The 15,376-nt window shown below is 51.3% G+C and overlaps 9 protein-coding genes across 10 annotated transcripts; 2 read left to right on the top strand and 7 right to left on the bottom strand.

The window, feature by feature from the left end:
* Positions 1-204: 204 nt before the first annotated feature.
* Positions 205-312, top strand: PPTG_23969 (hypothetical protein; the record flags this gene model as incomplete). Its single annotated transcript, XM_008914456.1, has 1 exon — positions 205-312. The coding sequence occupies one exon, from the start codon at positions 205-207 to the stop codon at positions 310-312; it is 108 nt and encodes a 35-aa protein (XP_008912704.1).
* A 220-nt stretch (positions 313-532) lies between these two features.
* Positions 533-1,346, top strand: PPTG_16696 (hypothetical protein). The gene has a single exon (XM_008914457.1). The coding sequence runs from the start codon at positions 608-610 to the stop codon at positions 1,262-1,264; it is 657 nt and encodes a 218-aa protein (XP_008912705.1). The 5' UTR covers positions 533-607; the 3' UTR covers positions 1,265-1,346.
* On the bottom strand, positions 1,250-3,034 carry PPTG_16697 (hypothetical protein). The gene has a single exon (XM_008914458.1). The coding sequence runs from the start codon at positions 2,867-2,869 to the stop codon at positions 1,379-1,381; it is 1,491 nt and encodes a 496-aa protein (XP_008912706.1). The 5' UTR covers positions 2,870-3,034; the 3' UTR covers positions 1,250-1,378.
* Positions 3,035-3,404: 370 nt separating this feature from the next.
* Positions 3,405-5,448, bottom strand: PPTG_16698. Of its 2 annotated transcripts, XM_008914459.1 has the most exons (3): positions 5,363-5,448; positions 5,173-5,280; positions 3,405-5,101 (listed from the first exon to the last, which is right to left on the bottom strand). In XM_008914459.1, the coding sequence occupies exon 3, from the start codon at positions 4,969-4,971 to the stop codon at positions 3,487-3,489; it is 1,485 nt and encodes a 494-aa protein (XP_008912707.1). In that variant the 5' UTR covers positions 4,972-5,101; positions 5,173-5,280; positions 5,363-5,448; the 3' UTR covers positions 3,405-3,486. The 2 variants fall into 2 exon arrangements, with proteins under 2 accessions (XP_008912707.1, XP_008912708.1); XM_008914460.1 differs by lacking the exon at positions 5,363-5,448 and having other exon boundaries at positions 5,173-5,325.
* A 1,913-nt stretch (positions 5,449-7,361) lies between these two features.
* PPTG_16699 (hypothetical protein) lies at positions 7,362-8,524 on the bottom strand. The gene has a single exon (XM_008914461.1). The coding sequence runs from the start codon at positions 8,321-8,323 to the stop codon at positions 7,466-7,468; it is 858 nt and encodes a 285-aa protein (XP_008912709.1). The 5' UTR covers positions 8,324-8,524; the 3' UTR covers positions 7,362-7,465.
* Positions 8,525-8,611: 87 nt separating this feature from the next.
* PPTG_16700 (hypothetical protein) lies at positions 8,612-9,695 on the bottom strand. The gene has a single exon (XM_008914462.1). It carries the CDS (start codon positions 9,509-9,511, stop codon positions 8,780-8,782), a length of 732 nt encoding a protein of 243 aa, XP_008912710.1. The 5' UTR covers positions 9,512-9,695; the 3' UTR covers positions 8,612-8,779.
* Positions 9,696-10,173: 478 nt separating this feature from the next.
* Positions 10,174-10,967, bottom strand: PPTG_16701 (hypothetical protein). The gene has a single exon (XM_008914463.1). The coding sequence runs from the start codon at positions 10,924-10,926 to the stop codon at positions 10,237-10,239; it is 690 nt and encodes a 229-aa protein (XP_008912711.1). The 5' UTR covers positions 10,927-10,967; the 3' UTR covers positions 10,174-10,236.
* Positions 10,968-11,349: 382 nt separating this feature from the next.
* On the bottom strand, positions 11,350-11,880 carry PPTG_16702 (hypothetical protein; the record flags this gene model as incomplete). Its single annotated transcript, XM_008914464.1, has 1 exon — positions 11,350-11,880. One exon carries the CDS (start codon positions 11,878-11,880, stop codon positions 11,350-11,352), a length of 531 nt encoding a protein of 176 aa, XP_008912712.1.
* A 659-nt stretch (positions 11,881-12,539) lies between these two features.
* PPTG_16703 (hypothetical protein) lies at positions 12,540-15,294 on the bottom strand. Its single transcript, XM_008914465.1, has one exon. The coding sequence runs from the start codon at positions 15,216-15,218 to the stop codon at positions 12,627-12,629; it is 2,592 nt and encodes an 863-aa protein (XP_008912713.1). The 5' UTR covers positions 15,219-15,294; the 3' UTR covers positions 12,540-12,626.
* Positions 15,295-15,376: the final 82 nt, after the last annotated feature.

Here is a 15,376-nt window from a genome sequence, read left to right on the forward strand (position 1 = left end):
GTCCAATGTTTGCTAGGAGGGTTTCATACATGTACTGAGTAAAATGCATGGAGCTCAAACGAAATGCACTTCACATGGATATGCGTAGAAGACAAACTAGCTCTTATGAACGCTGCTCTAGGCGGAAAGCGCCTCGCAATGCACTGGGCTTTTACTCCAAACTTTCGGTGGTGACAATTGCCGTGCTGACGGCTAGGCGACCTCATGCGTTCGCGAAATGGAAAGACGATCATTTTCGAGATTCCAGACTCTGGAACCTCGAACACTGATGGGATGATCGAGGCCTCACCGCAAGAGAGCACGGCCGTCTGAGTACAGTACTGGCTGTATCAACTTGAGGAAGTTGATGGCCCACGTGCAGACTGAAGTTGAAGAGCGATTAACAATTCACAAACTGAAGTTGATGACCATCGATGGGTTACCAGTAGTAATCTCACTGTCGCAACCCACGCGGACATCTGTGCGATACGTAGCAGATGTGAAAAATACTTGGTGCTGCTGACGGCTTTGCTACCCACACACAGTTCGGAGAGGACCAGCAGTCTCACCTGCCATTATTTTCGTCTGCGAAGCTCATTCCTCATCCAGCACTACGCAGGAATGGTATATGATGAAGTCCACCTTTGATCCGGACGATCAAGTCGACGTGGACGCCAACCTGGGCCGTCGTTTGTCCAAGCTCTCGAACAATTCCAAGCACGCGTTCACCCTGAACCAGGTCCAGCGCGTCAAAGTCTGCGCCACGTACGATCGCGAAGATGAAGACGGCGCCACTATGTACGTCCTGGATGTCTATCTGCAATACGTGCAACGAGGACTGCCCACTACACCAGGAAAGACGACGAGTGAGCGGAGATCACGGCTACAACAGGAGAAGGAGGAGACGGAACCAGAATACCAGGTGGAGCATCGATACTCGGCGTTTCGAGAGCTTCGAAAGCGAATTACTGCTATCGTACACGACCGCGAGCACATGCAATGGTGCGCGTACTGCAGTCGCGTGACTTGGATCACATCGGTCGAGGGTTTCCCGTCCAGGTTTCCGAACCGTGGGCGCTGGGCGGTGTATACTGGTTGGCGCCGGCTGTTGATACACATGAGAAAGAGGAAACTCGAACGCTTTGTGAACCAAATACTGCGTGCAGCGAAGGACTTATCTTATCGACGAGGAGGTGGTCAATGCCAGAGGTTCATCGAAGTCTCACAAATACTCAATACCTTTCTAATGGACCCTGATCTGCGTCCCGAAGGCTGCGTTTGGTGACACTCTACCCGATAGTACAACCAATTCATGAAAAAATTATTACAAAGCAAAATGAAAGCAAGAGAAAGCATTCTCAGCCGAGTCGAGCAGATCGCCTTATAACTACAAACTTACTTATCCATGGACGGCGGTGTAGTTGTAGTACACTGTGTTCTCATACTCCGAGTCGCAGTACGGGAAGGACACATCCGAGTCCGTCGGGGTGAACAGCGTCTTGCCCGACGTATATGTCACGTAGCCGCCCAAGAAGGTGCACACCACCACCACCAACAACGCCGGGATCTTCTCGTACATTGGAATGGTATTCCAGCATTTCTTCAGCAGGAACACGACCGGCAGGATGATACTGTTAAGTGAGATGCAGGAAGCACCCACGAAGTCCGACAGGTCCGAGAAATGGTCCCTCAGCACAATGGACAGGATAACCAGCACGACGATGATTGCCATACGCATCACGACGTACTTGATAACGTTAGCCCCACGATACTCGGCAGCTTCAGCCTCCGCGTCACCGTAGTGCGGGTTTTCAGCGTCAGCCACTGAGATATACGACGTACCCGAACGGCGCTCCGACACGGCGTTCACCGACGGATTCGCTACAGATTCCTTAGCGGGGGTTCCCATCTCGGCATATGTGAGACCGCTCTCAATGTCGCTCTGTTTCTTCTTGTGCATGCCAAGCGCTATACGCTCGGACAGGTAGAACACGGGGTTCAACAGAACTGAGAAGGCAATAGTAATATGAAGTTGCATGAACAGGTAGGCCAGAACAACGGCGCCCCAATCCGATTTGAAACCGAGCGAGGTCATGCCCGTATCGGCGTCCGGATAGATCGTGAAGAGCAGGTTGCCTGAGATCTGACACCCCACAGCAGAGTACGCCGTGCTGGCCAGGATCAAGAACAGGCACGAGATCAGTGTAATAGTGAAGAACACCACGCGCGGCATGCGCTTGGGGTCGCTGTGTTGACGTTGCAGGGCCGGGATAACAACACCGGCACCGTACGCGAGCGACAGGTTTCCGAATACACCGGCAACCTGAGAGAACTTGAGGTCAGGCGACGGCACGGACGGGTGGCCGCGCATACCGTACAGCACGACCGATACGCCAATGATATCAGCGATGACCGTGCCGGCACAACCGGCGAACGCGGCCCCAGCTCCTTCCTTCAAAGTGGGGATAAGACACACGGGTAGGCACATTAAGGCCATGAAGATGATCCAGACGGAATCACTGAAGGCGTTTGGGAACAGGCCGTCGAGTAGCGAACCGCCCAGAACGAGGAACACGCAGGGCACGAGAAGACACGACGCCATCTGAGCCACCACTGCGAACCAGTGACCCCACTTACCGGCGGCCCATTGACCGAGGTCGCCGTACGTCTTGACGGACTTGGGAGCTAACAGCATGACACGGCAGATTGCCACGGACGCATAGACGTTAGCGAACGCCATGAAGAGCATGGCGATGACGGCGAGCACGGGGCCGGCACGCGAGAAATTGCCGGGCATACCAAGCGTTCCAACACCGTAGACACAGCAGAAGACGTTGAACGCCATCTTGAGGTCCTCCAGCGTGAGGAACTTCTGGCTACAATTCGTCATGGTTGTCGAGAGGTTTTGAAGTGGAGACTTGGTAGTTGATGGAGAAACCAGAAGTGAGACCGGGCGTGGAATTCGCGCCGCGGACGTTGGCAGCGCAACTAGCCAAATAGCTGATGCGGATGTGTCAAAGAGAGTCGGAGCGACACATCTTTTGACATGCAGGCACTATGTCGGCCGAGGAGATCTTTGCAGCAGCGATGGCACCCCAGCAACGAGAGCCGGGCTCCGATATGAAGATGCGCGACGGCAACTCGCTGCGCGTCATGCCAGACAATGGCCAATCCCGTGTTTGGCCCTGGCTCATCTACCGACATTTTAGTTGAGCAGCACCGGCTCAGTTTTCTCTTGCCCGTTGCACAGTCGACCTCCGGAGGTGAGTGACTTCAGGTCACGTTGCCGAGCATTATTCGGCTCCATGGATATCCAGTCGAAGACATGGCGTTGTGTTTAATTCGAGACCACGTCGCTGCATCTCTTGGTTTCCACGAATATACTCTCGATAGCCTCAATTGCTCATGGACGCCACTAGTCAAACGAAGTTGAAACCAAAACACTTTATTGCATGTAACGAATAGTGAAGCTACAGAGAAATCTATCGTTCACACTGGCGGATACACTTACGCTCCATGCACGGCGGTATAGTTGTAGTAGACCTTGTTCTCAAATTCCGAGTCACAGTACGGGAACTCCGCGTCTGACTCCGTGGGTGAGAACAGCGTCTTACCCGACGTGTACGTCACGTAGCAGCCCAGGATGCTGCACACAACGACGACAGCAATTGCCGGGATCTTCTCGTACATTGGGATCGATGCCCAGCACTTCTTGAGCAGGAAGACAATGGGCAGGATGATACTGTTAAGCGAGAGGCACGAGGCGCCCACAAAATCCGACAGGTCCGAGAAGTGATCCTTCAGAACAATGGACAGGATCACCAGCACGGCGATGATAGCCACACGAAGCAGCACGTACTTAATGGCGTTGGCACCGCGGTACTCGGCAGTCTCGGCGTCCTCATCGCCGTAGTGCGGGTTCTCGGCATCAGCCACCGACACGTACGACATCTTGGAACGGCGCTCCGACACGTTCACGGACGGGTTGGCGATCGAGTCCTTGGCGGGCGTGGAGGCGTCGGCGTAGGTGATGGCGTTTTCAATGTCACCCTCTTTCTTCTTGTGCATTCCGAGTAGAATACGCTCGGCCAGGTAGAACGGCGGGTTGAGCAGTACCGAGAAGGCGATCGTCACGTGCAGCTGCATGAAGAGGTAGGCGAGCACGACGGCACCCCAACTGGACTTGAAACCGAGCGTGGTGAGGCCCGTATCCGCGTCCGGGTAGATGGAGAAGAGCAGGTTGCCGGTGATCTGGCAGCCGACGGATGAGTAGGCCGTGCTGGCCAGCACGAGGAAGAGAATCGAGATGAGTGTGATCGTAAAGAAGACGACACGGGGCATGCGCTTCGGCTCGCTGTGCTGACGTTGCAGGGCCGGGATGACAACACCGGCGCCGTACGCGAGCGACAGATTTCCGAACACACCGGCCACCTGCGAGAACTTGAGCTCGGGTGCTGGCACGGACGGATGTCCGCGCATGCCGTGCATGACGACTGCCACGCCGATAACGTCGGCGATGATAGTACCGAGGCAGCCGGCGAACGCGGCACCCGCTCCTTCCTTCAGAGTCGGGATGAGGCAGACCGGCATACACATGAGTGCCATGAGGATGATCCACACGGTGTCACTGAAGGCACCCGGGAAGAGACCGTTAAGCAGCGAGCCGCCCAGAACGAGGAACACGCAGGGCACGAGCAAGCACGAAGCCATTTGCGAGATGACGGCGAGCCAGTGACCCCACTTGCCGGCCGCCCAGGCACCCAGGTCACCGTACGTGCGCACGGACTTGGGCGCGAGCAGCATGACACGGCAGATTGCCACGGACGCATAGATGTTAGCGAACGCCATAAAGGCCATGGCGATGATGGCGAGCAAGGGTCCAGCTCTGGAGAAGTTGCCGGGCATACCAAGTGTTCCAACGCCGTAGACGCAGCAGAAGACGTTGAAGGCGATCTTGAAGTCCTCGAGCGTCATGAACTTGCCTCCTGCCATTTTTTGCGACGATTCAAGCGAGTTGACCGAGGTGGACTTGAGCAGAAGGAGGTGAATTGAAAAGTGAGTGCTTCGATGTTGCTGCCATGCCGCCGGTTGTTGCAAAAACTCCTCAAGCAGAGACGATCTCCTGATGGCATTAATTTCACATCATTAACCTCATGCCCACACTCAGCAACCTCAGCAGATGTAGTTACATACGGACGCCGTCCTCAGCCCCATCTTGTCTCCGTCTCTTGGTAACATGTTTATATTGAAGTGCAGTACTAGTCGTGTTGTGTCTATCATAGCCCCGCCCGCCTTATAAGCCTGACAAAGAAAAAAAAAAGATGGAGACGCATTAGCAGTTTTATCAATCTGAAAAGAATATTTTTCTGGTGCATGTTTTAACCCGTGCATCCATGCATTATATGTTCCCGTGCAGTGATGAAGGAAGAGCTATACTTTTTTTCTACTTGAGACGAGTGTCGATACAAGATGGAAAATCGCCCGGCATACAGTTCGGTTTCTGTGATGGACGGATGCTTTCCATATTTGGACACATGATACGTCCCGCAAAGATCCGGTTCATCCTTGAAAAGTGGCCATTTGATCCACGTCGACGCATACCGAGCCGCCACGGAGCAGCTCGTCATCAATTACAAAGTAGCAACCAGGTATTCTCGCCAAGCACCTACGTCGCTTGAAGATTCCCAAGCGCAAATCGCAAGTCTATTGCATTGTGCTTTTCTGTGAGCATGAAGATACACAGCCTCGTTTCCCATGGGAGTACTTTCAAAACATATAATAATACAACCACTGGCTTATCAGAAGCCTCTAATACTACATGTACAGGCAGCGGACCCAATATCGAGCGCAGTGAACATTGCCATAGAGAGAAGAAGAAACGGTATTATTAAATTTAGTAGCTACCATCTGTGGCGACTTCAACGTGTGTTTTGCCAGAGTCGAGCCAGTCTGCACAGCCGGGAGCATACTTCCGATCTGGGCTGCAGATGCTCGATGTGCGGAGTTTTGCATTATGGTAAAGATAAAATAACTGAACGCAGTCAGTTATGTCTACCTAGCTTGGACGGCCAGTACATGAACCATGCAAGAGCCTTCCGTTCCAAGTGTTTGTTACCATGTACTTGTCAAACTTCTTTTTTCTTTTAATCTGAGAATTTATTTCGCGCTTACCTAGAACAGTTGTTTTGAAGTTAGATGCAGCACCGGGACAGGATGGTGAACCCGGCTCACAGTGGCACAGTGACGCGCCGCGACGCTGTTGCTTAGCTGATCCAGCTAGAAACATACATTTACCGGGCGAGTTCCTTTACATAAATATTGCGTGATCGTACCAAATCAGCTTTATAATTAAGCTAGTTTTTCACGCTTGAACAACCGTCAGCATCATTGCCGACATTCACTTTCCAGTTTGCTTCAACAAGTTTTGCCCATTTGATATTGGTGATAGACAGCAATCTCCTGACACTCAAAACTTCAAGGCCTGTGGCGCCGACAGGGCGGAGCAGAATTCCAGCAGGCTGGAGTCGTCCTCGCTAGGGATGATCCGTGCACGATTCATTTCGTGCACAAACCAATTTAGTATGTGCTGGTATAGCACACAACACCAATAGTATGTTGCCTTTCTCGAATAAACTGCCCGCCAATAAGCCGAAAAAGCAACTGAAGCAACGTGCATGAAGTAAATAGTTCCTTTCGCCGAGACACTTCTTTTGTTTTGTGTCATACAACGTCGAGCGAATCTTCACACATGCTAATTACACGACGATGCAAACTCCGATAAAGAAGCCACACAGTGGCAATAAACACGTCTGTAAGCGGGAATGGAAACCAACGCTGCTCGAGATTCCATGCGCCACGGGAGCATTTCACAGAGCGAGGAACTCCATGACTGATAGTCTGTCATCAGGAGACGCGGAACACAGTGTCAACCTTGTCCAAGCACTGCGCAGTACATAAAAATCCACTAGCCTGAGGAATTAAGATAACGACACTGTCACTTCAACTTTGGTCGAAGTGAGCTCGTTTAAGTAGACATAAGTGTGTTAAAACTGGTTAAGTAGCCAGGAAAACAATTGGACTTATTTCTAAAAAAACTAAAAAGAAGCTACTTAATTAAGTCCGATTGTTTTGGTGGGTATTTAGCCAGTTTTGAACACACTTGTGTCTACTTATACGAGAACAATACATGTAAGAGCGCAACCTCTATCGATTGCTAAGAAAAAGAAATAGATTTCAGATAAATTTATCCAAAATTTAAGGATCATCCTATTTTACGACTATTTTAGTGTGGACTACAAACCTGTGGTCAAATTTTAAGTTTGTTCTGGAAGGTCCCCTTTTATTTTTACTTTTGGGTGTCTAGGGTACATATAATTTCACTTTAGGGTTACAATGAACTAAGCCATTGAAATAATTGGATGAAACTTCCAAGCGCTATGGTCTCAGGTCAACTCCACATTCAGAAGATTACAACTGTTTATTGATTTCAGGCAGCAATCTTCTCCCTTGTTTCCCCGTTGACATAGTACTTGGTGTATCGGCCGTATCCAACCTGGACCCATCGCACCGTCCATAAGTTTTCAGCTTTCGCGCTTGAAGTGTCTGTAGGAGTCTGTTCCGCATTGTGTTTGACCCATCGGCCGTGGCCAGCCCAGACCCATCGCGACGCCTTCTTCTTGTCAGTCTGTTGTTGAGCTAACTTGCTCTCAGATTGGTCGACCGCACCCTCACTCTCTGTAGGAACTTGCTCAACTTTCGTTTCACAAATGTCCGTCTTTATCGGAGCAGCCTCTTTCTCCTCAATGTCGTCGACCTCTTCCTCGACAATATCCAATTCCTCGACGGCATTTTCCGGAATTGTAGAGCAATCGGTCGAGACCGTAGGCGCTTCGGAGGTGAGGTCCTCACTGTTAGCTCTGCGCTTCCCAGATAGGAAAGGGTTACACTTGTTAAGTAGTCGATCAGTACTCGCCTTCGGGATACCCTGGTGTAGGTGTTCGTCCAGAACGAACGTGGGGGCGGACTCCCAATTAGCGAGTGCCACCACTTGAATTCTTTGAGATGTAGGAGGAGTGTATAGTGCTGTTTTGTCCGGTTGGACCAGCTTGCACATGTCGTCGAATGCGATGTGTTCTTCCATTTCTGCCCCATTCTTCTTGGTCGGAAGACTCGCACCGGCGAATGATTTCCGTCGAGAATTCTTTGCCATTGCCATGTCGTCTTCCACTCCTTGACTGAGCAGAGGCTTGGTGGTGTACTTGATCACGAATTGCCAGATCCTGAGCGCGGCGCGGGTCATTTGGGCGATCGATTTCATTCGGAAAAATGTGCCTTCGACCCTCATGTCGTCTCTCTTTAGTCTGCTCGACGCGTGTGCGTTCTCATCAGTTGTTCTTGTACTTCGTTGTGAATTTAAAAGTGTCCTGCAGCAAATGCAGTTTGAAGAGTTGACTGTAGCGTGGATCGACACTTGCTGTCAGTGCGACACGCATTGGAACGTCCTGGTCAAGTCTGAAACTTGTATGGATGGCAACAAATTCGATCCAGCTGGCTTAGATCGGTCTCAGCAAGTGTCCAATTTATCCGTATTGCCTTGACCGAAAGACGGCAGGCAATAATGGCTGAAAACACATGGTACACTTCAAACATTGTCACAATTTTTTTTATATGTAGCCATCTCTTCGCAACATCGCTTTCTGGAATGACACGCAATGTACGTGTATCTCGTATAGATGGATAATAAGCCTTAGCAGATATTCATCGCGTGATCTTCTTGTCTCTACGTCGTTATTTTACATGGTTAGTCACTTAGAAACTCCTCAATGAGCTTTGGCAGTGTCTGGCGCAGTCGGCAGTGTCGATGACGTTGAGCTCGCGACTGTGCGAAGTCTACGAGATCCGATAGAAACCGCTCTAGGATCTTCTTACGTTGCTTCTTGGTGGTCACGACACGCACGAACCAAAGCGGTTGTGTGATGTGGGACCTGATGTACGTCCGGAGCTGGCGGCAATATTGGCACAAGAAATGCGCGTTCATGCACGAGGCTTCCATCGCCTCGTGTCGAAGTCGAGCGAAGTCCGAGAACCGGCGTCGAGCACACAGCTCTGGGTAACGCTCGGGGGTCTCATGCTCCGTCGTCGAAGCGGTTGTTGGGGTCAATTGAGACACGGAAGATAGTGGCGGCCGGAGCTGTGTCGGCGGCGTCGAGGAGTTCCGCATGATATGGATGTTGGATGTGGAGTAGGAAAGTGTGTAGCTCTCCACAACGTACAGTGTGGCTCCGTCGCGCGTGCTTGTCTGAGTGTCAACGATGCGAATCTGGTCCAGGTTTGAGAGGAATTCTATGGACGAGGGCGGCGAGCGGTCGCGAGTTATGGTAGATGTCAACGGCGCGAGATTCGCACAAGTGAGCGCTGGTAGCGGGTTTAGCTTGGGCGTCTCGCGCGCAGAACTCAGCAGCGCCTTGTGGTGTGCCCGGCTCGTCGGCGATGCGCTGGTAGGCTCAACGAGTGGGGCGGTGGCTTCGGTCATCGTGCTCTTTCGAGGTGGAAGAATTGAAAGTGAAGGGAGGAAATGGCGCAAGTACTCGAAAGAGCACTGCGAGAGAAGCTGAAGTTGCGATGAATATGGGTACGGTGCTACTGTTCAGCCCGGTGTAAACAAAGTGCTGCTTCTTCGCTAGCGTCGGATTTGATCTTGGTCTGTGGGACTTGCTGCAATTGTCACGGCGGCGATGGCGCTGGCCTCTGCAATCGATCCTCCATCCAGGCGCGAGCAAATTACACTTGTAGATCGCAACAAGGTGTTGCCAACAAGATCAAACGGTGTGATTCAAACCAAACAAGAGTCCATTGAGGCCTGGATGGATTTTCGGCCTTAGCTGATCGTTTGCCTTTGCAGGGTTGATGATGGCGACTCGCCTCGGCAACCAGAGTCTCCAGGAGCAATCACCAACGTTTCTTCAAATCGTAGCCATCATTGATCTGCCGCACGCTGTAGAAATTACTGAACGCATTATATTCTTTGTGGGTATTGAGTACCCAAGTACCCGGTACTTGGCAACCTAACAAGCTGTTAGACGTACCTCTCCTGAGATGTTTGTGATTGCTAAATGCTTGAGTAAGTACCACGCTTAGAAAGTGTAGGTCTCTGCGAGAACCATGCGACGCACACAAGAACATGTCGCCGAAAGCTTTGGATGTACCACGAAACTTATAGGAATGATATTTTCTTCGCTTAATTATTGACAACGACACCTAATGCACATTGCCCTGAAGTAGGAACGCGCTCAAGAGGTTGGGCACTAATTGCTGTGCTTGACACTTTCGTTTGCCAGTCTTTCGTACTCGTCGTTGGCCCATCGTAACGAAGTCGTTGATGAAAGTCTGTAGCACCTGTTTGCGTTTTTGCTCGCCAGCAAACCGCTTGACCAGCCCGCGTGGTTGGGAGCTCGAGAATCGAATGTACTCGACGAATTTGAGGCAATACATACAGGAACACTGTCGCTCCATGCTCACACAGGAAGAAACACTTTTCCGTAGCTCCTCAAAGTCGCTGAATCGGTGCTCTACCGTGAAAGCTGGGCAAGCTGCTGCTGCGCGCTCTTCACTCGAACTTGGTGTGCTGACGGGCAAACGCGACGTGGGTGTACTTAAAAACACCTCCAGCACAAACACCAACTCGTTGTCTGCATCGGTCCGCGTCACGTTGATCTCCACGCGCTCGACGCTCCAAAGGAATCCCAATGGTAGAGACGCATTCCAGCGGCGATGAGCTTCGAGCTTGAGTCCCAAATGTGGTTGCACCTCTTCCACTGAGATGCTGGATGCTGGAGAGACCGACTCGGATGTGAGCTGATCGCCGCTGGATGATACAGGGGACACCAGCTTCGGGTGCAGCACCAGTTTGGCTAGCTTATTCTCGCTTGGAACGTAAGTAGCAGACATTTTTGCAGTTGCTATGAATCGACTAGGAAAATTGTAAAGTGAGAGATCTATCGATATGGGTCCGACATCAATTGGTGAAGAATCAGCAGCATACGAGGCCAACCAGTCACGGCTACCATAAACGTCTGCTGGGCACCATAAACTTGTGACCTCCATAAACAGCAATCTGCATAATCAAACAGCGGGGCAGATCGTACTCAAAATTCAAGCAAATCATATCTCAGAGGACGATTTAACACTAAATGCCAGAATAATCGAATTTAGTATCCGCGTATATTAATTCTAATAAGGTTCAAAACGATGTGAATAAAACAATGCACGTCGCCTTCATAATCTCGATTACGAAGCAGGTTTGGAGTCACCGAATGAATGTACAAATCAATACTGTCATTCACCTCAACGGGGTTCACATAAATTACGTTGTTACAGCTTTTCCGGGACCTTCACGTAGCGACCATATCCAACGCAAACCCATTTCGCGGACTTGCTCGAAAGAGGCTTACAGACGCTCAATCTCCTGGTGGAACTCGAAACCGAAAGCTCCTCCTCCAGTATACTCTCGTACACGTCGCTGCTCGCAATGCTGCAACAATCGGACATGTCCGTGGCTGCTTCGGAGCTCGCGTCGTCGTTCGTTGGGTGTATCTCGCGGTTATGGTTCTTGGACAAACTGTAGCCCGTGACAGCTTCGAAATCAGCGAGCGAAATGACACCCGATGCAACCACCGAGAGAGCAGCTTCGTGCATGATTGAGGCCTCGTCGAGCTCTTCTTCAGGTGTTGGTTTCTGAAAATCACTGCCAGTGTCGGGTTTGGTCGTATCGGATTGAGATTGTCTGCGCAGCTTGCGAGCGCGACTAACTGCGAGTTTCCAGAGCGTGGCGATCAACCGAGCAGTCCACAACGCGGTGGCCGACTTGGGAGTTGATAGTGGCGATGGTTGAATGGTTTGCATGGCAGAGAAGTGAACTCTACGCGCCCTTTTCGAAAGTGAGAACCTTTCACCAGAACCTCTCGATGCGCTGAGTATTTAGACGCACGCATGGCTGCCAAGGTATGTCTGTCACCCTGCTCCTCCAAGGGTGCAGGTGGCTGCAGCTGTCGTCGAGCTCATTCCTGCCATCAGTGATGATTTGAGCCTTTAGAACCTCCTTAACGCAATAACCGCAAGCTTTGCTGAGAAAGCTATTGCAAGGGGTTTCCATTCAACTGTAGCTTTTCATATCAAACAGGCTGGTCCACTTCGTGATCGCGTTTGCATTGAGGTTGAGGAGAACTTGATGGCCATTTTCACATGGAGCCAGTGCAAGTTCAGAGAAACTAGGCTAATGATTGGAGCTCCGAAGCAGTCAAAACTAATGATTGGAGCTCCGAATTCCCGAAGCAGTCAAAACATGTTCGGTGCTGTCACGAACGAGTGTCTTCCACCCTCGTTTCCTATAAATGAGCCTCAGTGGTACACTCGCTATACGTTGCAGTTGCCACTTTATCACATATCGCGCATGGGCAAGCGTTTTGGCTTATCGACCACTTCAACAGTTGCAACTTTTGTAAGTATCATTCATCGAGCATGGACAAGCGTTTTTGCTTTCGACCACTTCAACTTACGAGTGATGGTTCAACACAATATGTTTCATCATTTTTTTTCTATTGTTCATCTCTTATCATTCATCTTGCTATGGTAATTTGTTAGTAGTAGTTTTAGCTGTAGAGTGAGTCCAGCAGTGCCTGGTACTTCCGATCCACAGCGCGACGGCAGACGTCGCCCGTGTCCGGGTCCAGCTCGCCCGACTCGACCGAAAAGTCTGCGGCCATGAGGATCCACTTGCGCACTCGATACCCCGAGACGCAGCAGACCTGAGGGAGTTCCTCCAGCACCGAGTCAAAATGTACTGCCCATTGCTGGCAGCGAATAGCCTCTGCAACTGTAGTAGCAGTGCTACCAATAGCGTGGCCGACTTTGAGCGCGTCTTCATCAAGTTGTCGACCACCAGCGTGTTTATTGTTTCCAGCTGCGTTTCGTGACGTCATCGCGCAGGTCTTAAAAAAGAATAATGCACTTAAAAAGGTGCGGCCGTCGCCTACCAGCACTGCGCGGTCGAGTTCTGGCATTAGCTCCATCATGGCAAACTCGAACGGGTGAATAGGGACCCAATCGCCCGTCGAGAGCACAAGGAAATCGCTCGGATCGCTGATCCTAAGGAAACCAGTTGGAGTCAAGAACCCACGCTGCCGTAGTCTAAGCCATCCGTCCGAGTCGTACTTGGACGTGAATTGGTCACTATCATCGCCATCGAGCTCCGGCCCAGGACTATAATTGTCGCTAGTAGGAGTATACCGATACCCCATAAAGACATTGCGTCCACGTAAAACTGTCTCTTGAGAGCGCTCGTCACAGCGGATAGTAGTGCCTGGTAGTGCACGACCAGAGCTTCCGAATTCCCACGCGTGAGGGAAATTTATCGCCGCGAAGCCGCAAGTTTCCGCAGTTCCGAAAAGTTGATAAATCGGAGTATCCACAGTCTTAAATAGGCGTTCGAGCTCAAAGTCCAGTGGTGCTAATAAGGAGTAGCAGGCCGTGCAGCTTTCGAGCCCAACCTTCTTCTTGATGTTGTTGAGCACCAAAGCTTTGGCGAGCATGTAGCCCAGACTCCGATGCTTAGCTCCTTTGCCTCTCGCGAAGAGTAATTTCTGCGAATTATTGGTAGCGCGAATCTTGGCCCAGCGGTAAATAGCAGCATTGACGTCGCCTTTAGCACGATACACTTGTTCACTAAACCGTGTCCAGGTAGCGGGAGAGGCGAAGAAAACCGTGGGTTTGTGTTCGGTGACTACACGTACAAGCGGTCGATCGTACGTTGGGGCGCAAACTACCGAAAGCCCGGCGATGAGCGGCATGTAGAACTCTAAAACTTGCGACGCCACGTGGTGGAGCGGAAGGTATCCGACCAGGCGATCGCGATTAATGAGGCCGAAGCTGCGCACTAAGGCAGCAGCTGTAAACAAGACGTTGTCGTGTGATAATTCGGCTGCGCGAACTCGTCCCACTGCATCGTAGTCGAAGGCTAATAAGCAGCATTGACCTGGCATGACACTAGACGTGAGTGACTCAATCGACGGCGTCATAGCAGCCTCGTCAGTGGCGAGGGAGGTGATAGCTAGGAGATCTCGGCCTCCAATGACGTTAATACTAGCGCGAAGCTCCGCGACAGCTCGGTCAGTTGCATCGAAGCCGCCGAGAACCACCACGGCGCGAATAGGAGGTCGTAGGGCCTCTGGCTGGTCATCCAGAGCCTCCAAAGCCTCTCGAAAGTTATCTTTCAACGCGTCTACAACCAGGACGGTCGCTCTAGCCGTAGGGAAAATATCATCTCGAAGTTCTCGCGCACTCCATGAAGTGCGAACATGACACACTACACCACCCAATGCTACTGTTGCAAGGTTCACAGCTTGCAACAAAGGACTCATTTGAGCACTGACAATCACTCCTTCTCCGGCGCAAAAACCCAATTGCAACAACGCTCTCGCCACGCATCGCACGCGTACAGCATGCTGCGCCCATGTATACGCCACCTCTGACTGCATCTCGCGGCCAGTGAACGCTGGTTCGTCGGCAAAGCTGCCTACAGTCTTCAAGAAGGTATTCCACACTGTATCAGGAGTGGTTGTCACTGTGGCTGCAATTGTCGTGGCGTCGCCATCTGCTTCATGTGAAACACTCAGAGCTCGACTCCAAGCTCGTACTCTGCTGCCTCGACTGGTGGCACTGCTGCGTCGATCTCTCCGGTCCATTAATGACGGATCGCTCTCAAAACTCCCGCGTGAATACATGTACCCATTCTTGGATAAGTCGCTGCTCATCCTTTCGACAGTCGATTCGATTTTTATCTCGCTGAAGGGACGTGATTGGTGCAACATTGCCACTTTCTTGTTGCAATTCTCTTCGTCTTCCTCGAGTTTGTGTTTGCGGTGAAGGGAAAACCTGCGTCTGCGTCTCCCTGGAGGGGGAATGTCACGGGGTTTGGGCGTCCAGACGTCACTTGAGCTTGTGGGCGGACGAGTGTTGCCGGAATTTGGGGCCTGCACCACCGTCGCAGTGAAGGAAATCATGTCCGAAGTCAAGGGCCGCGCAGCTGCGGTCGTGTCGCTGCCGTTACTAACCATTCTGAGGGCAGATGTGTTGGTATTATCGCTAACGTCTTGGTGTGTAGCAACCGCGTGGTCAGCGGCGCGCGCGTCGCTCCTGGAAGTGTCTGGACCGCATTCCACCGATGCAGACTCCGCCGAGGGCATGTGCGCTCGAGACGGTAATAAATAAACTGATCTGGAGGAAGGAGCATGGGTTTTCGATTGTGGCAGTTTCTGCTTGTGTTAAGATACGATGTGATAAAATCTAGCATGCTGATTGGATACAGAGACAGTCTTGAAACGACAGAGATTGGATAATTTTC

This window comes from Phytophthora parasitica (genome assembly GCF_000247585.1).
Source record: "Phytophthora parasitica INRA-310 unplaced genomic scaffold supercont2.60, whole genome shotgun sequence".
Classification (NCBI taxonomy): domain Eukaryota; phylum Oomycota; class Peronosporomycetes; order Peronosporales; family Peronosporaceae; genus Phytophthora; species Phytophthora nicotianae.